The 23,137-nt window shown below is 45.6% G+C and overlaps 1 protein-coding gene across 1 annotated transcript in view; it reads right to left on the bottom strand.

Annotated features, from left to right (window-relative positions):
* Positions 1 to 6,792: 6,792 nt before the first annotated feature.
* The window catches only part of CAMSAP2 (calmodulin regulated spectrin associated protein family member 2), a 158,349-nt gene continuing 142,004 nt past the window's right edge, over positions 6,793 to 23,137 (bottom strand). The window contains exons 14-17 of the mRNA XM_053693815.1: positions 18,758 to 18,830; positions 13,934 to 14,058; positions 13,648 to 13,766; positions 6,793 to 11,957 (exon numbers count right to left, since the gene is read on the bottom strand). Of these exons, the coding sequence (XP_053549790.1) occupies positions 11,652 to 11,957; positions 13,648 to 13,766; positions 13,934 to 14,058; positions 18,758 to 18,830 (623 nt within the window). The 3' untranslated portion in view covers positions 6,793 to 11,651. The remainder of the gene's footprint in view (positions 11,958 to 13,647; positions 13,767 to 13,933; positions 14,059 to 18,757; positions 18,831 to 23,137) is intronic.

The following is a 23,137-nucleotide window of genomic DNA, read 5'->3' as shown; positions in this document are numbered from 1 at the left end:
AGACCTGGGAAACAGAATGGCAACGCCGACGGGTTGTCCAGACAAACCGACCTCAGCCCCGCATAACCAGCGGTCTGGACAGCCTTAGTCTGCCCCGAAAAGGGGTCAGACCGTGTCTGCCAGAGTGTTCCACAGAAAGGGAGCACTGTTACAGAAGCATTAGTTATTTTGTTGTGAAGAGCTTATTTCCCAGCAGCAATGCCTGAACCAGCAAGCCAGCGCCTAAGAAGGGCTCCAAGAAAACCGTAACAAGTATCATTTCATAAAGAGTTAACTTTTTTCAGCTTTTAGAAACTATTGCCTAAATACACATTTGCTGGCTTCAGCTCTAAGTTTAGAGATAACCAATCCCATTGTCTAATCACCTCCGGAGCCAGACTGCTAATTGATAAGATGAACTTGTAAACTTGTTATCTTAAGTACTGTAATCCTATTGTGGCCTGTCAAAGGACAGTGCTCTCTATCTAAATGTGTGATGGGGGATTTTGTGCTTCCCCCCCTCTCCCCCTGGGAGTGCCCTGTGTGCATGTAACCTTAATAAAAAGCAGGCTGGGCATCCCAGTCCTGAGTTCTTGTTTGACCCTCAATCGCAGCGTTGACTCGTTTTTGTGGGCAGAAGGGTATCCTAGCTGTACTGCAGCTAAGGGAGATTATTCTATATTTGCGAGACTCATATAGAATACTATGGAAAGCAGCTTCTCCCCTCTTTAGCAATAGGGATCCAGGCTACTAAGCGGTCCATCTCTCAGCGAGACTAAGGGTAACCGTAACATGTCCCTTTAAGGAACTTGCTGATAATCCTTTCTCCAGTCCTACTTGGAGAAAAGATAAAATCCTAGGAACAGGGGCGGACTGATCAGCCGGGCAAATAGGACCTGGACCGAGGGACCATCATGTAGGGGGCCCCACAAATGGCATTTCCATGTGTCTGGTGTGCTAATTAACCTGGAGTTGACAGCTGCCCTATCAGCAACTAAGTAGTTAAGTGTGGGTTTAGTGGGGTCCCTGGCCTGGATGTGGGGTTTGTTGTTTGGGACACCAGAGTGGGGGGCCTTGTGTCTGGATTGTGGGGTTTGTTGCTTGGGGGCTCTAGATTGTGGGGTGGGTGCTGGAGGTTAGGGGCCCTGTCTCCGGCCCTCAACATTGGAGTCCTGGCCTTGGAGGTTGGGGGGGGCTGGTGGGAGCAAGGGGGCTACCATGTTCATTTGCATATATTTGAATAAATGTGGGTCAGTGTGAGACAGTAAAGGCCCTTCCCTAATTTTTGACCGGGGCCCTGATTGGTCTCAGTCTGCCCCTGCCTAGGAATCCTAATCTTACTCCATGAGTAGCCCTTGGATTCGCACCAATAAAGATATTTACGCTATATCTTATGGTAAATCTTTCTAGTAGCAGGCTTACGTGCCTAGATCAAAGTATCTATGACCAAATCAGAGAACCCTCGCTAAGATAAAATCAAGCGTTCAATCTCCAAGCAGTCAGCTGCAGAGAAATTAGATTCGGATGATGAAAGGGTCCCTGAATGAGAAGGTCCTGCCTCAATGGAAGCTTCCACGGCGGCAAAGAGGACATGTCCACCAGATCGGCATACCAAGTCCTGCGAGGCCACGCAGGAGCGATGAGAATCACTGAAGGCTCTCCCGTTTGACTCAAGCAATCACCCGGGCCAGGAGAGCAAACAGTGGAAACACATAAGCTAAATTGAACGACCAAGGCACTGCCAAGGCATCTATCAGTTCGGCCTGAGGATCCCTGGACCTGGATCCGTATCTCGGGAGCTTGGCATTCTGACGAGATGCCATAAGATCCAGCTCCAGTCTGCCCCATCTGAGAATCAGGTTGGCAAAGACCTCCGGATGGAGTTCCCATTCCCCCGGATGAAATGTCTGTCTGCTCAAAAAATCCGCTTCCCAGTTGTCCACTCCTGGGATGTAGATCGCTGACAGATAACAAGAGTGAGCTTCCGCCCACCGAATTATCTTGGATACTTCTATCATCGCTAAGGAATTCCTTGTTCCTCCCTGATGATTGATGTAAGCCACAGTTGTGATGTTGTCCAACTGAAATCGGATGAATTTGGCCAAAACCAACTGAGGCCAAGCCTGAAGTGCATTGAATATTGCTCTCAGTTCCAGAATATTGATGGGAAGTAGAGACTTTGATCGAGTCCACACACCCTGAGCTTTCAGGGAATTCCAAACTGCACCGAATCCTAGTAGGCTGGTGTCAGTTGTCACTGTCACCCATGAGGGTCTGCGGAAGCACGTGCCTTGGGACAGATGATGCGGCGACAACCACCAAAGAAGAGAGAGTCCCTTGTCTCCTGATCCAGATCTATTTGAGGAGACAAATTTGCATTCCATTGTCTGAGCATGCTCAGTTGTAGAGGTCTGAGATGAAACCGAGCAAACGGAATGATGTCCATTGCAGCCACCATCAATCCAATAACCTCCATGCACTGAGCCACTGATGGCCGAGGATTGGAACTGAAATGATCGGCATGTATTCAGAATCTTTGACTTTCTGACTTCCGTCAAAAAGATTTTCATGGATAGAGAGTCTATCAGAGTTCCCAGGAAAGGAACCCTTGTCTGTGGAATTAGTGAACTCTTTTCTAGATTCACCTTCCACCCATGAGTCCTTAGAAAGGATAGAACCATGTCTGTATGAGACTTTGTCCGTTGATAAGACGACGCCTGGATTACAATATCGTCTAGATAAGGCGCCACTGCAATGCCCCGTGGCCTGAGAACCACCAGCAGAGACCCTAGAACCTTTGTGAAGATTCTGGGTGCTGTGACCAACCCAAAAGGAAGGGCCACAAACTGAAAAGGTTTGTCCAGAAAAGCAAACCTCAGGAACTTGTGATGATCTCTGTGGATAGGAATATGAAGATATGCATCCTTTAAGTCCACGGTAGTCATATATTGACCCTCCTGGATCAATGGAAGAATTTTCTGAATAGTCTCCATCTTGAAGGATGGAACTCTGAGAAATTTGTTTAGACTCTTGAGATCTAAAATAGGTTGGAACGTTCCCTCTTTTTTGGGAACCACAAAAAGATTTGAGTAAAACCCCTGCCCCTGTACTGGAACGGGACAAATTACTCCCATAGTGGAGAGGTCTTTTACACAACGTAGGAACGCCTCTCTTTTTATCTGGTCTACAGACAATCATGAAAGAAGAAACCTTCCCCTTGGGAAGGAATTTTTGAACTCCAACTGATACCCTTGAGACACGATTTCTAGTGTCCAGGGATCCTGAACATCTCTTATCCAAGCCTGGACAAAGAGAGAAAGTCTGCCCCCTACCAGATCCGGTCCCGGATCGGGGGCCGCCCCTTCATGCTGTCTTGGGAGCAGCAGTGGGCTTCTTGGGCTGTTTACCCTTGTCCTGTCTCTTGGTGCATGGTTAACATATCCAATATCCTATCTATTAAGGGTTCTTGAATGTATATAAATGAATATTCCAAATAACATAATCCAATACCCTTTGTGTATATTTTCTAGTCTTGATAAACAGTATACATATATAAATACATACTTTTTATATATGTTGTTTTCTTCTACACATATGCACTTTATTATATTTTTTAGACATTGTTACCTAAAAGGTTCTGGTTCATCCTTGAATATACAAGCATGTTTATGTTAGTTTATTAAGTAGTGTATTGGATACATGAGACTATAATAATTGAATTTTTGCTTGTTTTACATAGTAATAAGATCTTGCAATAGATATCTAGTATCGATAATATGATTGTACATTTTGCTTATTATGAGTACTGACATAGTCAGCTCAATAATGGATACAGAGGTGATGTCATAAGGGGCGTCCTTATTTGAAACATGTTTTAACCAATAGGGTAAATGTACACCCTTTTTAAACTTGTAAGCTAACAACCAGTCTCTAGCAGTAGTGCCGAAACGCGTATACTGAGCTTATTCCTTTGTATCCTGTTCCTCCATGGACTTTTTAAGCTTATTTTGAATGAAAAGCTACGTTTTATTTTACCTTTGTTACTGCTTATTTGTTCTCTTCTATTGGTTGGATACCCTTGTTCCAAGCCTGGTTGGGTCTCCAGGTGGGCTTGGCTTGTGAATAATTCCCTTCCTGTTTAGCGGAAGAGGAAGGGGGGATTCCTTTGAAATTATGAAAGGAACGAAAATTACTCTGTTTAGATGTTTTGTCTTGAGGGAGGAGATGACCCTTACCTCCCGTAAATGTCAGAAATGATTTCTTTCAAATCAGGCCCGAATAAGGTCTTTCCCTTGAAAGGAATAGCCAAAAGCTTGGATTTAGAGGACACATCCGCAGACCAAGATTTTAACCATAAAGCTCTTCATGCTAAGATGGAGAATCCCAAACTCTTAGCAGCTAATTTGGTTATCTGAAAGGAAGCATCCGTAATAAAAGAATTAGTCAGCTTCAGCGCCTTAATTCTGTCCTGTATTTCCTCTAAAGAGGTCTCAGTTCTAAGAGACTCTTCTAGAGCGTCAAACCAAAAAGCAGCCGCAGTCGTAACTGTTACAATGCAGGCCGCCGGTTGCAATAAAAACCCCTGATAAATATAGAGTTTTTTGAGAAAACCCTCCAACTTCTTATCCATGGGGTCTTTAAAAGCACAACTGTCCTCAATAGGGATAGTCGTACGCTTCGCCAGGGTAGAAATAGCTCCCCCCACCTTAGGGACCGTCTGCCAAGAGTCCCGAACAGTGTCAGCTATAGGGTACATTTTCTTAAAAATAGGGGAAGGGGAGAACGGGATACCCGGTCTTTCCCATTCCCTAGCAATAATCTCAGAGATTCTCTTAGGAACCGGAAAAACATCGGAATAAGAAGGGACCTCTAAGTATTTGTCCATTTTACTCAATTTCTCTGGTGGGACCACAATAGAGTCACAGTCGTCCAGAGTCACCAAAACTTCTCGCAGTAAAAGACGGAGGTGTTCAAGCTTAAATCTGAAGGACATGACGTCCAAATCTGTCGGGGGTAATGCACTTCCTGAGTCAGACAGTTCCCCCTCAGATAACGTTAGAACCCTTGGGGAACAATCCGCAATCTCCCAGCGTCAGCCCACAACATAGTATACCCACTGGGTGAAGCACACATCAGTTTACTGAAAAAAACACAGTTGATAGCACCCAATAGAGAGGGGAACCCCAGGCAGACCATTCATGATCTCTGTGCATATTGATTACCCCTCCCCGGTATAGGGAATAAATATCAGTCTGTTCTGATATATCTCAGTTTCCCCAGAAGCAAATGACTCCACATACCTCAATGCTGAGCGCAGCATGACGTGGTCCCACACAATGAAGATGCTCTTTTCACCACCTTCAGCCGATCTGTGGGAACAAGCAGGGTCTTAGATAATGTTTGCTAAGACCATCATCATCAGGGCAGCAAATAATATGGGAGTCACTGAATGAAGATTACCCCGGTTGCTGTCTACCCTGAGAAAAAATAGTACTCACTGGTACCATTTAAAATAAAAAAACTCTTGATTGAAGAATCTAAACTAACACCTCACTTTACCTCTTCCTATCACTAACACAGGAAAAGAGAATGACTGGAGTGGGAGGGAAGGGAGGGGCTATATATACAGCTCTGCTGAGGTGTTCTTTGCCTCCTCCTGCTGACCAGGAGGCGATATCCCATAAGTAAGGATGAAATCTGTGGACTCGTCATATCTTGTAAAAGAAAGCTGAATGATGATACCTGGGTTTTCTTTAAACAAACCAGAGTTACTACCATGTAAGCATTTACCATGAAGCTCCTATTCCTACCTTATCGGTACGTGGGGGGAAAGGCAGATCGGTATCATGTGCCAAGCTCACGTTCTGCTTTGCTGTAATCTCATGGGATTTCACCATTACCTTGTGAGATCTCAGAGTAGGCTTCCTTGAACTGAAGAGGAAAAGAAAGTAACTGTTCTACAAGTCCCTTTACAATGGGATATGGTGACTGTGGAAATTTGAGGCAAATATTTTCCTATCACACTTCCCCTTTTAAAGGGACAGTCTACTCCAACATTGTTATTGTTTAAAAAGATAGATAATCCCTTTATTACCCATTAACCAGTTTTGCATAACCAACACAGTTATATTAATATACGTTTTACCTCTGTGATTACCTTGTATCTAAGCCTCTGCTGACAGCCCCCTGATCACATGACTTTTTATTTATTATCTATTGACTTGCATTTTATCTAATAAGTGCAGTGTCTGTCACAACCCACGGACGTGAGCACAATGTTATCTATATGGCACACATGAATTAGCGGTGTCTAACTGTAGTGCACGGGCGTGAGCACAATGTTATCTATATGGCCCATATGAACTAGCAGTCTCCTGTTGTGAAAAGTTAATAAAAAACCATGTGATAAGGGGGCAGTCTGCAGAGGTGTAGAAACAGGCAGAAATTTAGTGGTGATGAAGTATATTAATATAACAATGTTGGTTGTGCAAAGCTGGGGAATGGGTAGTAAAGGCGTTATCTATCTTTTTATACAAGAACAATTCCCGTTAAGTTACCATGATACATAATGCCTCTCTTGTAAACGCCACTTGTTACAGTAAATAACATGTTAGTATCAATATAAGATGCCCTAGGGGTCCATATAGAGTGGCAGAACTAGGGTCCATATGGTCAGATTTATTGTCCCATCATGCAGCTTACAGGACAGCTACATCCGTATTATCCCGACAATAAGGAACATTTACAGGGTCAGACTCCTCTTTTCATTGTATCACTCCCGACAATAGGTTTATTTTTACACTAAGAAATCAGTTGTTTCCGTGTCATGCTTTTATTCAAATAAAATAACTACACTTAGCAATATGACAATATTTTACAGCTTAGCATTTAAAAAACAAATAATAATAATAATAATAATGGTTGCATTGCTAAATTCGGAATGAAATAAAATACACATTTTAAAAGACAATGAACTGTACTCCATCCAAACGTCTCATTAGCTTCAACCAAGCACATAATAAAATATAACTGTAACGGTCTTTTTACTGACATAAGAGACAAGACGGACTCAGACGTTACTGTAAGATTTGGCAAAGGAACAAACAGATTGTTTGCTCCAAACTCTTTTTTAGTGTTGCTTTGTAACTTCTGATTAAAAAACATTTACAGCTTCTAGGGAACTTTTGTGTTTCAGACAACGAAATGCAGATTTTTTAATACATAAAAAAAAAGAAAAGGTTAAAGGGACATAATTTACTTCTATTAGCAAATGTTCTTTGTTTTCTTGTTATTCTTTGTTGAAAAGCAGGAAATTAAGCTCAGGAGGGTGCACATGTCAGCAACAATTTAGCAACAATGTTATACATTAACACTAGAGGGCAGCACTATTTTGTGTCATGTAGCGTTTCAGGCATGTGCACGCTACCTATCTAGATATCTCTTCAACAAAGAACAACATGAGTACAAAGCACATTTGATAACAGAAGTCAATTTGAAACTTTTTTAAAATAATATTCTCTATCTGAATTATAAAAGAAAAAAAAAAGGGGGTTTCATGACCCTTTAATATACTGGGAGAAAACCCTTTGGTAACAAAAGAGAAGTCGTATCCATTGAACACAATTGTATACCCTCTCATGTAGATATCACTGTGGGTAACAGAATTAGACAAAACTCTGAATACTGTTTGTTTGGAATTATAAAAGCAGCGTTAGACAAACATAACCATCTACCTGCCTGGTGTATGCAACTGGCTTAGATTCACAGAAGGCATTATAGTGAAAATAAAACGCATGCTCCCATTGTTTGTAATTGTATCACTATTAACCTTGTGTAACACCTGCAAAAAAACAAACAGGCTAAGCACATAGGTAAAGTACTGCTGGGGAGTTGCAGAGAAATGCTGGTCCTGAGTGGAAATGTTGTGCAACTAGGGCTGCGATTTGGCTTAGCGAACAGCATTTTGCTATCAGGACTAGCAGATATCTGTGGCTCCGAGCTGTACTTTGTTAAACACATACAGTCGGACAGTGATAAATCACATGCTCTGATTATATTTATTTGTGAGATTATGTGTAATAACTTGCATTATAAACAAAAAAAAGAACATAAATATTTATTTTCTGAGAAACTGGGGTCCTGGCCCTTATAAAATACGTGGCACCGCACCAATGTACATTGTAATACACAATATAAAACAAGCTGCCTGGTTTTCTTTTAGGTTTAAACATCACAGTAACAGTGTCTTGTACATGCAATTTACATATAAAACCACCACCCGTGATGTGTATGTCGTCATGTGACTAATACAATTTTGGTGTGTGTGTGTGGGGGGGGGGGGGTTTGAACCTTTGAAATACAATTGGATTATATGGTCCCCATATACTCTAGGCTGTAACAGTGTTTAGTAATAGGTCAGTATTTAACCAGTAACTCAAAGTGATTACAAATAGTCAGTGTGTTTTAATTTTCCAAAATGATTTCCTAAAATCCATTTGCAAATTCTAAATTTATTAATAATGTGGTTTATCGTATTGTCCTTTATCTTAGGGAATATGAAATCATTATTATAGAACAGCAGTTAAGCTCCACCCCCTCGAGTATGTTTATCTGCTACCTTCGGCTGTGACTGATCAGAGGCCAGACGTAAATAAGCTTGAGCTATGCTCTAACCAATCACGTAGCAGCATACATAAGTATATCATATGCACTTACGTCACTCTCTTGCAAATGTCGAAGAACTGTGTGTGGCAGGAAATGCAGTTCATTTAATACACATGGTCCTGTATTTTTACAATACTTAATAAAAATGTAATAATATGTTGCTTTCAAAATGGGATTTGGGATAAGGGTCAGTTGAGAAAGTGTCAAATAGGGAGGCAATTATTTATGTGTGCTGCCTTCTTTATTTATTCATTCACCTATCACTATAGCTCCATATAACCCATTACCCTATATAATGTATCTTATTGTTCCATACAACCTGCCCTATAACTCCTCCTATTGCACCATATAACCCTCCCTATAACCCCTCCTATTGCACCATATAACCCTCCCTATAACTCCTCCTATTGCACCATATAACCCTCCCTATAACTCCTATTACACCATATAACCCTCTCTATAACTCCTCCAACTGCACCATATAACCCATCCAATAACTCCTCCTATTGCACCATATAACCCTCCCTATAACTCCTACTGCCCAATGCAGCTATTGATAAATGTATCTTAAGCGTGTTTATAAAGTTCATTTACACAGATTGGGCGCCTGAATGAGTGGAAATGTAACATAAAATAGTGTCTAAGAGGTAGAGAGGTCCTTCAAAGTCCTTAAACTGATCGTTTCAATAACAGCACAACGTATGGAGGCGTTGACTCAAATCTAGAACCATAATATATAAATAAGACCTGACATTTTGTACTCGTGCAGTTAATATCGCAGCACCCACACACACGGTATTCCCAGATGACGCAGCACATACAACCGAACCGAATATTCTTACAATGAGCAGACAGAAAATGCCATTAATATCCCCTCCAAAATGCAGGCAGAAAATTGCATTTAAATACGGGCCGTACAGTATGCGAGTCTAACAGATGCATTCTCTAAGTGCTTTAGTGTTACAGAGTTTAGGAAGTGATTAGAAGAAAAAGATTCCCTGCTACAGTTTGGTCTCTATCAATTGCTGTATAAAATATAAAGGTGTTTTAATACCAATTGCTTAAAAAAAAGTAAAGTGAGATGCCCTGTTGTCCTCAGGTGGTACAAATAACACATTGGGTCAGTATTATCTAACCGATATCATCAGTCTGGTAAGCGCACAAAAACCAGGCAGGAGCTAGCAAAATATGCTGTCACTTTAACACTGAGTACTGCAGGAATCACTTTTTAATTACCTTTTGAAGAACACGTAATCCTCATAATTAGCTCTTTCAGACCAGATACTGATATAACTATATTCTAAACATTGCTGTATTTTTACAGCAGAATTCCATGTATGATATGGCAACTGTGGCAGTGAAAAGGTTAATCCCCATGGTCATACCAGGGCAGGTTAGTGGTGCTTAATGTATTAGTCACAATCACTAATCTCGATCTCCTGATGCCTAAAAATACAGTGCATATGTTACCACGCCAACAAATCGCCAACTGACAGCAGGAGTTAGATATAATGCTCCCGCTATGTTCGCCAAAACTCAATAACCCATGGAGGAAACAGAGAATTGCACAGCATATTCATAAAACACCCATGTATTTGTATTTAATTGTCTAATTAAAGATTGTTACCTCTATCTGATTTGCAACTTCATCTCCCACAATCCTCTATCATTTTGTCTTCTCCCGCCCAACTGAGGGCAGTGACATAATCAGACTGGAAAGAAAGCTTCATCTGATTACATCAGCCATATTGTTCCATTGTCAAAACAACAGTATTTTAGTGAGGATTTAAACAAGGGAATTAAAGAGAGACTGCACATTTACTGATTAAGCCTCACTTTCCATATACAGTAAAAATATATTAAAAATAAAGCGCACACACAAACCTTCCTTCAGGCATGCTGTGTACATATAAAAACATTCCTTTGATTTATAGTGAAAATTACTAAAAAAAAAATAAATGCACCACCCACTTTCTCATTCTCACTCTGACACATAAAATATAAACATGGTTTTCAATAAAATATTAGTATCTAAATTCTAACTCCGAATGAACATGCCACCATCAGACACGCACTGCTTTCATCCATGAAAGTGCAAGTAAATTCAGCCGAACGATAAAGAGGTGCGCGTTTGTACCCCTCCTGCGGCATTAGTGTTTATATCAACCCTACTACCAATGCTGACATTTTCCCTTTTATGAAATACTGATATGTTTTTATTAAATTTCGGTTTGTGATTGGAAGAGGTGGATTCAAGTTTATAGTGCAGTAGGTTTTACAGAGCAGAAAAAAAATTAAGACTTTAAAGTCACATAGCTTACAAAAGTTTAAGACTATTATTGGCCACCATCAAACACAAAAAAACACCCTATTAAATTAGCAGTTTACCTGCAGGTTTTAAAATCCCAGAATAAATTAATATTTTAATACTGCTAGGTGCATGAGGGAATTTTACATTCTAGCAACATCTGATTGGTAGCCTCAAAATAAAAACGTTTTTTTTTTAATTACACCTTAAAATATCTGCTTACTGGCTTTGTATATTTGAGGTAAGCTGCAGCCATGTTCCTTAAAAAAGTCAGAGATATCAGGTGCGCTGCTGGCCTCCCTGCCATAAAAGGATTAATATAATCGTCTACAACAGCAAACAGAAATGGAATAAAAAACATGATTAGCAACGCTTCATATATGCACACGAACGTAGAAAAATAATAAAATAATACTAAGGCAGATGTAAGCTCGCTCCACTCACCACGGATGAACACGTCAGTGCTTCAGTGTTTGAATCAAAAACATACGTGCCCAGAGAATTTGAATACATTTGGCTACCCCAACATGTGAATCAAAAAGTCCTGTGATAAATAACCCCCCACCCCCAATCAATACTGTTACATTCCAGTTGTGTGTGATGACAACAGGTTAAAGTGTCCAAGCTATAAAAGTCTCATTGGCAACGAGGGAACAATCCTTTTCAAGATGGCGGCAGACCTTTCCTCAAATGGCCATGGCTACGCCTTAGGGGACATAAGTTTTTTGGGGGTTTGGGGTCTTTTGGCCTGCCAAAGGTGGCTGTGAATGGTCACTGCATCAACACTCGCAGACATGGTTTTGGCTGGGATGTGGCTGAACTGTTTGCGGTCGGAGTTGTATTTGTATAGACCATCGATCATCTTGCGAGAGATGGACTTGGGTCCGACTCCAGCCAGCTTGTTGACCTCTTCTGTCTCTGGGCAGTGAGTGTACAGGGATCTGAACTGGCATCCAGAGTCACGGAAGAGAATTAGGAAGTTGTTGGCGTTGGACTTCTCCATTTCCTGCAAAAAGGGGGCGGAGGAAAATGTCTTAAATAAAACATTGGTTCTTTAATTCACAGTTACTGTACTATAAGCACCTGTGTGTTGAAACCCTTTACAACGGTTAAAGCCCCTATCGACAGCAGAAAGATTTGCAGCGCCTCAGCATTACACAGCCAGTTAGCCAATCAGGAGCAACAGTCTCACAACCCAACCTATCATTGGCTGCTTCCCGCTTTAAGAGCAGCAAAGCATTTGGCTCCCGAGTGGGACTGCACATGCGTGTTTAACCTAGACACGTGCATTTGTTCATTATTATTTGTTTTTGTGCACAAATTACAGATGGCACTTTTAACTAATGAACAAATCAACTAAATGTATTAATTTGTTCATTTTTTTAAAGTTCAATTATCCCTAACAAATGATCAGATCTACTCATTCTGTTGATTCGTTAAAAGTGCTGTTCATCCTATGTTTGAAAATGAAAACAAACAATATTGAAAACAACGCACATCTAGTTTATCGCTAAACTCAGTTATCCCGGATCAGCATTACAAACATTATACCGTGTCCTGCAGCGACTCTCCAGGTCACGCTGTGCGCCACTCACGGTTAGATCACGCCACGTGTAAAGTTAGCAACCGATCAGAACACAAATCTCCAGTAAAGTCTGTTGTTCCGATCAGTTGCTTTGTTTACAAACTGCTTGTGATCTAGCCCTTAAAGGGACATGAACCCCACAAGTTTCTTCCATGACTCAGATAGAGAATACAATTTACTTCTATTATTTAATTTATTAATAAACTTTATTTATAAAGCGCCAACAAATTCTGCAGCGCTCTCCATGGGTACAACGATGAGACAATATTTATCAAATACAGAAGGAATTGAGGGCGCTATCCCTGTGGGAACTTACAATCTAGAAATGTGCATCTTTCTCTTGGTATCCTTTGTTGAAGGAGCAGTAACGCACTACTGGGAGCTAGCTGAAAGCCAATTTATGTGCAGCCTCTGAGCCTGCCTAGGTAGACTTCTCAACAAAGGATACAAGTTAGATAATAGAAATACATTGGGAAGTTATTGCAAATCAAATGCTCTATCTGAACCATGAAAGAAAAGAATTGGTTTTTATGTCCCTTTAATGTATTTGCTGCTACAGGGAACATGGGCAACACGCTAACACTCTGAGAAGGCTTAAAGGGCCACTAAACGAAGGCTTAAAGGGCCATTAAACAAAGGCTTAAAAGGCCACTAAACAAAGGCTTAAAGGGCCACTAAACGAAAGCTTAAAGGGCCACTAAACGAATGCATAATAAAAAGACAATGCAATAGCGCAGAGCCTGAACTGCAAATGAGTAGTAGATTTTGTTCTCACAAAGTTCTGTATATTTCCACTCCCCTGCATCACGTGACAGCCACCAGCCAATCACAAATGCATACACATATATTCTGTGAATTCTTGCACATGCTCAGTAGGAGCTGGTGACTCAAAATGAGTAAATATAAAAAGACTGTGCATATGTAGTTAATGGAAGTAAATTGGAAAGTTGTTTAAATTGCTGCTCTCATGAAAGTCTAATTTTGACTTGAGTTTCCCTTTAAGAAGTGGATAAACATTTATTTAGTGAATACGACAAGTGAAGGACAAATCACTGTCTTCTGTATGATGCCACTAGTGTGCCCTTTTACCCACACATAATGATAAATTCACCTCTAATATTTTGTTCTTCTGACTTTCGTTCACTTTCCCGGCCAAGCAGCAGTGCGCCAGCGCATTCTGAATGATGTACTTGTTAGATTTAGCACTCGGCTCCTTGTACAGCTTTGGTCCTGTGGGCAGAATACAGACAGGTTGTATACACATAACTGCTGTGCGGTATGATATGGGCACGTGACATTTACATGAGGGATGGGTGTCCAATTATGTGTCACCGATACTCATCATCATATAACACAGTGTACTTTATCATGCCTGACAATATCTAGCTATTGCTCACCTGTATAATCTGTTGCTGATGCTACAGACGATGTGGTCGACGCATTCTCCCAGTCTTTCTCACCATTACGACTTCCACAAGGTCCAGGAGATAAATATCCTTCAACTGATTCAGACCTAAATGGACTGAACACACAATTACACTAAAAAAGTGAAGATTTAGGCAAATAAAACATGTCTAAGCGCTCTAACATCCCCCTCTCGTCTCACACACACACACCCGCTTGCTCCTCTCTCTCTCTCTCACATCCCTCTCTCCCTCCAGTCTCTCACACACACACACACACCCGCTTGCTCCTCTCTCTCTCTCCAGTCTCTCACACACACACACACACCCGCTTGCTCCTCTCTCTCTCTCTCTCACATCCCTCTCTCCCTCCAGTCTCTCACACACACACCCGCTTGCTCCTCTCTCTCTCTCTCTCTCTCTCTCACATCCCTCTCTCCCTCCAGTCTCTCACACACACACACACACACACACACACACCCGCTTGCTCCTCTCTCTCTCTCTCTCTCTCACATCCCTCTCTCTCTCCAGTCTCTCACACACACACACCCGCTTGCTCCTCTCTCTCTCTCTCTCACATCCCTCTCTCCCTCCAGTCTCTCACACACACACCCGCTTGCTCCTCTCTCTCTCTCTCTCTCTCTCTCTCTCACATCCCTCTCTCCCTCCAGTCTCTCTCACACACACACACCCGCTTGCTCCTCTCTCTCTCTCTCTCTCTCTCTCACATCCCTCTCTCTCTCCAGTCTCTCACACACACACACACACCCGCTTGCTCCTCTCTCTCTCTCCAGTCTCTCACACACACACACACCCACTTGCTCCTCTCTCTCTCTCCAGTCTCTCACACACACACACACACACGCTTGCTCCTCTCTCTCACATCCCTCTCTCCCTCCAGTCTCTCACACACACACCCGCTTGCTCCTCTCTCTCTCTCTCTCTCTCTCTCTCTCTCACATCCCTCTCTCCCTCCAGTCTCTCACACACACACACACACCCGCTTGCTCCTCTCTCTCTCTCTCTCTCTCTCTCTCTCACATCCCTCTCTCCCTCCAGTCTCTCACACACACACATACCCGCTTGCTCCTCTCTCTCTCTCTCTCTCACATCCCTCTCTCCCTCCAGTCTCTCACACACACACACACCCGCTTGCTCCTCTCTCTCACATCCCTCTCTCCCTCCAGTCTCTCACACACACACCCGCTTGCTCCTCTCTCTCACATCCCTCTCTCCCTCCAGTCTCTCACACACACACACACACACCCGCTTGCTCCTCTCTCTCTCTCTCTCACATGCCTCTCTCCCTCCAGTCTCTCACACACACACACACCCGCTTGCTCCTCTCTCCCTCCAGTCTCTCACACACACACACACACACCCGCTTGCTCCTCTCTCTCTCTCTCTCTCTCTCTCACATCCCTCTCTCCCTCCAGTCTCTCACACACACACACACACCCGCTTGCTCCTCTCTCTCTCTCTCTCTCACATCCCTCTCTCCCTCCAGTCTCTCACACACACACATACCCGCTTGCTCCTCTCTCTCTCTCACATCCCTCTCTCCCTCCTGTCTCTCTCATCCCCCCTTCCTCCTCTCACATTCCCCCCTCTCTCTCTCACATCACCCTCTCCCTCCAGTCTCTCACACACACACCCGCTTGCTCCTCTCTTTCTCTCACACATCCCTCTCTCCCCTCCTGTCTCCCTCATCCCCCGCTCCCTCCTGTCTCTCTCATCCCCCTCCTCTCTCTCATCCCCCTCTCCCTCCTCTCTCTCATCCCCCTCTCCCTCCTCTCTCTCTCTCATTCCCTCTCCCTCATCCCCCGCTCCCTCCTGTCTCTCTCATCCCCCTCTCCCTCTCTCATCCCCCTCTCTCCTCTCTCTCATCCCCCTCTCCCTCCTCTCTCTCATCCCCCTCTCCCTCCTCTCTCTCTCTCATCCCCCTCTCCCTCCTCTATCATCCCCCTCTCCCTCCTGTCTCATCCCCCTCTCCCTACTCTCTCTCTCATCCCTCTCTCCCTCCTCTCTCTCTCATCCCCCTCTCCCTCCTCTCTCTCTCATCCCCCTCTCCCTCCTATCTCTCTCATCCCCCTCTCCCTCCTCTCTCTCTCATCCCCCTCTCCCTCCTGTCTCATCCCCCTCTCCCTCCTCTCTCTCTCATCCCTCTCTCCCTCCTCTCTCTCTCATCCCCCTCTCCCTCCTCTCATCCCCCTCTCCCTCCTATCTCTCTCATCCCCCTCTCCCTCCTGTCTCTCTCATCCCCTTCTCCCTCCTGTCTCTCTCATCCACCTCTCCCTCCCGTCTCTCTCATCCCCCTCTCCCTCCTCTTCTCTCATCCCCCTCTCCCTCCTCTTCTCTCACCCCCCTCTCCCTCTTCTTCTCTCATCCCCCTCTCCCTCCTGTCTCTCTCATCCCCCTCTCCCTCCTGTCTCTCTCATCCCCCTCTCCCTCCTCTCTCATCCCCCTCTCCCTCCTGTCTCTCTCACCCCCTCTCCCTCCTGTCTCTCTCACCCCCCTCTCCCTCCTGTCTCTCTCACCCCCCTCTCCCTCCTGTCTCTCTCACCCCCCTCTCCCTCCTGTCTCTCTCTCTTACATCCTCCTCTCTCTCTCACATCCCCCCCTCCAATCCTCTCTCTCACATCCCCCTCTCCACTCCCCTCTCTCTCTCTCTCACATCCCCCTCTCACATATCCCCCTCTCCCTCCTGTCTCACATCCCCCTTCCCTCTCACACACATCCCCCCTCCCTCTCTCACACATCCCCCCCTCCCTCTCACATCCCCCCCTCCCTCTCACATCCCCCCTCCCTCTCTCACACATCCCCCCTCCCTCTCTCACACATCCCCCCCTCCCTCTCACATCCCCCCCTCCCTCTCTCACGCATCCCCCCTCCCTCTCTCATGCATCCCCCTTACCTCTCTCACGCATCCCCCCTCCTTCTCTCACGCATCCCCCTCTCTCTCTCACGCATCCCCCCCTCTCTCTCACGCATCCCCTCCCTCTCTCTCACACAGACATCCCCCCCTCTCTCTCACAGACATTCCCCCCCTCTCTCTCTCACACCCCCCTCTCTCTCACACACACCCTCTCTCTCTCACACCCCCCTCTCTCTCTCTCTCTCACACACACCCCTCTCTCTCTCACACACCCCCTCTCTCACACACCCCCTCTCTCTCTCACACACACATCCCCCCTCTCTCTGACACACATCCCCCCTCTCTCTCTCACACACACCCCTCTCTCTCTCACACACACCGCTCTCTCTGTCTCACACACACCCTCTCTCTCTCTCACACACACATCCCCCCTCTCTCTCTCATACCCCCCTCTCTCTCTCACACATCCCCCCTCTCTCTCTCTCTCACACACATCCCCCCCTCTCTCTCACCCCCCTCACACACACACACATCCCCCCCTCTCTCTCACACATCCCCCCTCTCTCTCTCACACACACAGACATCCCCCCTCTCTCTCACAGACACCCCCCCTCTCTCTCACACACACCCCCCTCTATCACACACCCCCTCTCTCTCTCACACCCCCCTCTCTCTCTCTCTCACCCCCCCTCTCTCTCACCCACCCCCCCTCTCTCTCACACACATCCCCCCCTCTCTCTCTCACCCCCTCTCTCTCACACACACACATCCCCCCTCTCTCTCACACACATCCCCCGCTCTCTCTCTCACCCCCCCTCTCTCTCACACACACATCCCCCCTCTCTCTCTCACCCCCCCTCTCTCTCACACACACATCCCCCCTCTCTCTCTCACACACATCCCCCCTTCCTCTCTTACACACACACCCCCCCTCTCTCTCTCACACACACATCCCCCCCCTCTCTCTCACACCCCCCCCTCTCTCTCACTCCCCCCTCTGTCTCTCTCTCACATACACATCCCCCCTTCCTCTCTCACACACACATCCCCCCTCTCTCTTTCACACACACCCCCCCTCTCTCTCTCACACACACATCCCCCCTCTATCTCACACAAACGCCCCCCCTCTCTCTCTCACCCCCCCTCTCTCACCCCCCCCCTTTCTCTCACACACACACACCCCTCTCTCTCACACGCACACACATCCCCCCTCTCTCTCACACACAAATCCCCCCTCTCTCTCTCACACACCCCTCTCTCTCTCTCTCACACCCCCCCTCTCTCTCTCACACACATCCCCCCTCTCTCACACACATCCCCCCCTCTCTCACACACATACCCCCCTCTCTCTCTCACACATCCCCCTCCTCTCTCTCACCCCCCTCTTCCTCCTCTCTCCCTCTCACATCCCCCTCTCCCTCTCTCACATCCTCTCTCCCTCCTCTCTCACATCCTCCTCTACCTGGTCTCTCACCCCATTCTCAATCCTATCTATGTCTGAAAATGATTTTGTATAATTTATAATTTGAATTAAATGCACAAATGCAGGCACATCAGTATACAACAGCATACACTGCTTTTGCTAATTACACTATGTTATAAACAAGGTATTACATTGTGTTTGTTCGATATCAATTCTGGAAACAGTCATTTAAATTAGGGACATTTGTGGCATAACAAAAATGAATATGTTTTGGACACATTGTTCTATTTTGTGCCTTAGTTGTTGGGGATCTACATACAGCACCACTTCAGCAGACAGCACCTGACAATTGACTTTCATAGACAAAACTGTGCCCAGGTCCCTCCCAGAGTGCTGTGAGTGAGACACTCAGACAATGACTAAAGCTGCTCGGCTGCACCTATATCACATGCCAGCTGGTGGCCAAAAACAACTGAACATTAGTCAAGTAATGTTTTATAAACCTGTATGCAGAACTTACCTTGGCGTTCGTTTCCCAGAATGCACGCTGTCATTGTCACCTGTGTTTAGAGAGGCCAGAGAAAGGCTGGATGCTGAGAAACAAACACAGGAGCAGTGTGAGAGCACAACAGGGGGCACAGGGCCAGTGTATGTGGGCGCAGCAGGGGGCACAGGGCCAGTGTATGTGTGTGCGCAGCAGGGGGCAGTAAGAAGGCACAATAGGGGTGCAGTGTGGATGTACAGCAGGGGTGCAAATGGTCAGTGTGTGTGTGTGAAGCAATGGGTGCAGGGGTAGTGTGTGTGCATAGCAGGGGTATGGAGGAGTGTGTTTTTGAGCGCAGCAGCGGGCGCAGAGGTAGTGTGAGCGCGCAGCAGCGGGCGCAGAGGTAGTGTGAGCGTGCAGCAGCGGGCGCAGAGGTAGTGTGAGCGCGCAGCAGCGGGCGCAGAGGTAGTGTGAGCGCAGAGGTAGTGTGAGCGTGCAACACGGAGCGGGGGGGGGGAGTGTGAGCGCATAGCCTATGGCATAGCTACGGTGTGAGCAATTCTAGTAAAGACTGTGGGTAGTGTGCACATACTCTAGTAAAGACTGTGGGTAGTGTGCACATACTCTAGTAAAGACTGTGGGTAGTGTGCACATACTCTAGTAAAGACTGTGGGTAGTGTGCACATACTCTAGTAAAGACTGTGGGTAGTGTGCACATACTCTAGTAAAGACTGGGTAGTGTGCACATACTCTAGTAAAGACTGTGGGTAGTGTGCACATACTCTAGTAAAGACTGTGGGTAGTGTGCACATAACAGTAAACAAATTTATTAACAGTTACATTTTTTTGACTGAGGCAATTCAGGTTCATATGTATTTGATACATTTTATTCATAATTGTAATTTTTGGGACATAAATGGGAAATGGTCCATTTTTAATTTGTACGAGTGTTTTGTTTTTTATAGCCATGTCACTAATCACTCAAAACTCTGCCTGACCTTTGACCTTGTAAAATGAGTTTATCAAGTAGACCAGCTACACAACGTCCCTAGTGTGTATTTTAGTGAGAGCGCTGCCTTCCTGAGATCAGACCCCCAATGGTCACGAAAGGAAACTGCTGATGGATAATTAATAACATACGTACTCACTTTTTACCTGTGAATATTTTAATTTGTTTAGACAAAACAACATCACTGTATAAGGTCCATTGCAGTTGTAAATTACTATACTGTAACATACTTGTTAAAGTCCATATGACTTTCCTGATTTAATATACCTGATTTGAAAAAACTTATAGGAATGTGTATTTCGGCAATATTGAACCCCCCCAAAAAAAAACCCCCCATAGAATAAGCAATTTGGAACTTCTTGTCCTCAGCGCTAATGTAACGTGGCGCCATGGTTGATAATTACTGATATACTGGATACTTTTTATGGTTCTAAAATGTGTACAAAAAGCAGTGGTGATTGGGGGCACCCTCGCCTTGTGTCATTTATGGGAAATATTAAACCAGTAATTTAGCTTTTATAAGAAGAATCATTAGGTATTTAATGAAATAATATTTAAAAGAATGATAACTCTCCCCTTGTCTCTTCCAACCGTCCCTCTGATCTTGTTGTCTGTCTGCCACTCTGTCCCTTTCTAACAGCAGTTCCTGTGATATTTAATTGCGGCTCCTCCATCATTCCCTCTGCCTATATGTCTGTCTGTTTGTCTCCCTCTTCAGTGACCCCTAAGGTGTGAAGGTAGTGAAATAAATGTAATTTACTTTACACAGAAATATCTGTGGATTTCATTTCCTCTTTCAAAGAACCTGTTTCATACGCACATGGGATAATTTTTTATAAGGGAGATGTGGCAAACCTAGCCACTTCTGGACTATAACATAAGAAAGGTTGTCTATAGGCTGTATATTGTGCTATGTAGATGTGACAGACCCTTCTGTCAGCACTGAAAGAGTTAACTGTGTTCAGCTTTAGCCTCAGCTATTGTGCACTGTCATTAATGTTATTGATACACAGTCCATTGTTTAATCAACCTCAGAGAGCAGACCCTAGATGATAAGGAAAGCCAAGTGTGTGTCTGTGTTTAAATTGTTATCAGCTTGAGCAAGGTATTCTATTGTATCATGTAAAAGGGCGTGTTCCCTCCATCTAATGTACAACATTCTTTCAACCCCCCTTCTGGGGGGGGTCAGACCTGCATAAATACTGGGCATGTGAGCCTTAATAAAATTCATTCTTTTTAAACCTGAAAACTGGCTGGGTTGTGAACTGCTGATTCCCTATGCAGGACATTGTTCCCTGGTGTTAACCCTTGGTATCCGGTTGGTACCGTTACAATTGGTGGCAAGCGACGGAATGAACCTTATCGCCCAGAAGAGCAACTACACAAGCCAGTAACCTCAGGAAGAGGGGGATTACTACAATACTGACTAAGATGGAAGGAGTACCAGGGACCGAAGTGAATGGAGATGGATTATTCTAAGCTAAAGAGACAAACGTAAAAGGAACTGCTAGAAGCCAGGGGAAAGATAGGCAGCAGCAAACCCAAGGCTATATTAATTGCTGAGCTGATGGAGGGAGACAGAGCTCGCAGCGCTACGCCTCCAGCAGCCATGGAGGAGACCCTATACCAGAGGGAAATGAGGACCAGGCTGGAATTTTTACCCCAACCTGTACCACGGGATATGCTATCCGTGGTAATGGCAGATGTGCAGGAGTACGTGATGGCACACAGTCCGCGGAATGCATCCTCCCGAGCAGAATCCATTTTGGACGCACTCAGCAACCCAGTAAGACCCAAAATCCCATACCATGCATTTAAAATGTTTTGTGAGGAGAAGGATGAGATTGATGGGTATTTACAGGATTTTGAGAGACTGTGCGAGTTACATGATTTGGAGCAGTCCGTATGGGTGCCGGTGCTAGCAGGCAAGCTAGCCGGTAGGGCAGCGGAAGCGTATCGCGCTGTACCCAGGGAGGACAGCAAGGATTACGCTAAAGTGAAGAGAGCGATCTTGGAAAGATATGCCATTACCTCAGAGGCATACCGGCGCAAGTTTAGAGGCCTGCGCAAGCCAGAAAGAGATTCCCATGCAGAGTGGGCCCACAAGCTGGATCAAGCATCTCAGGGGTGGATACAGGCCAGCCAAGCTACCACCATGGAAGAATTGCGACAACTGATGCTGTTGGAGCAATTCTTTAACGGCTTGTCCCCAGAAGCCCAAGAATGGGTGAGAGATCGAAAACCCCTCACCTTAACCGAAGCAGCCAGATTAGCAGACCAGCATTTTGATGCCAGGAGGCACCATGGACTACAGCCTAACAACGGACGGGCTAATATACAATGCCACACCTGCAAGCAGTGGGGACATATGGCACGTGAGTGCACCCAAAATCGGAGCAGACAAGTTTGGAACCAGGTCAGACAGAACCTGGCCCCAAGGGCGGCTGCTCACCATTACCAAACGGAGCCAGCCGCTCATGAGGTGTTGAGCACCCAAGCCGAGGAACCCCTGGGAATTCTGCATGAGGTGATGTCGGTCCAGGGACTTCGGGATTCGGGAGCTACTTTAACCCTGATAGCTCCCCATTTGGTGCCGGATACAGCACCCACTGGCGGATCCGTGGCAGTACGAGGGGCAGGGGGAGCAGTATACCGATTGCCCACTGCTAGAGTGGAGTACAGACCCCCAGTCACCCCAGCAGCTGCCAGTTACCAACCCCCGGCGCACCGCTATACCACACGGCCTCCGGCCACGAACTACCCTCAGAGAGCCCGGTTCAATTCGCGGGGCTACTCACAACCTATTCGGTGCTTTGGATGTAAGCAACTAGGGCACAAAAGACCAGAGTGTCCCCTAAACGCAGCGAATCAAGCACAGTCCTGGAGAAGACCCGCTGGCGGAATCCCACATAATCCTCAGCCTGTGGCCCGCTACGTAGAGGCGCCAGAATGCTGGGGCAGCCTACATGAAGCAGACCCCGTGCAAGCTGCCCACCGGAATAACCGGCAACGGGTTAAAGTGAATGGGAAGGAGGTCAGTTGTCTACGGGATACTGGTACTACCATGACCTTGCTTCAAGAGAACTTGGTGCCTGAGAAACAGCACACTGGAGACACTGTGGCTGTGAGGGTAGCAGGGGGCACTGTGTTCCGCCTACCTGTTGCCAGGGTACATTTGGATTGGGGAGTGGGCGCTAGACTTGTGAATGTGGGGGTCAAGAAGGACTTACCTGCTGATGTTCTCCTTGGAAATGACTTGGCCCCCCTTGTTTCTGCCTATGCTCCCATGGATCCCGCTGATGTTAACCCTGTGACTACCCAAGCCCAGTCCCTCCGGGAAGAGACGCTTCCATGTTTGGGGTGGGGGCAGTACTGAGCCAAGTTGGAGCAGATGGCGGAGAACACCC

This window comes from Bombina bombina, chromosome 10 (assembly GCF_027579735.1).
Source record: "Bombina bombina isolate aBomBom1 chromosome 10, aBomBom1.pri, whole genome shotgun sequence".
NCBI lineage: Eukaryota > Metazoa > Chordata > Amphibia > Anura > Bombinatoridae > Bombina > Bombina bombina.
The sequence above is the reverse complement of the archived record's forward strand: the minus strand, read 5'-3'. Positions and strand labels throughout refer to the sequence as shown.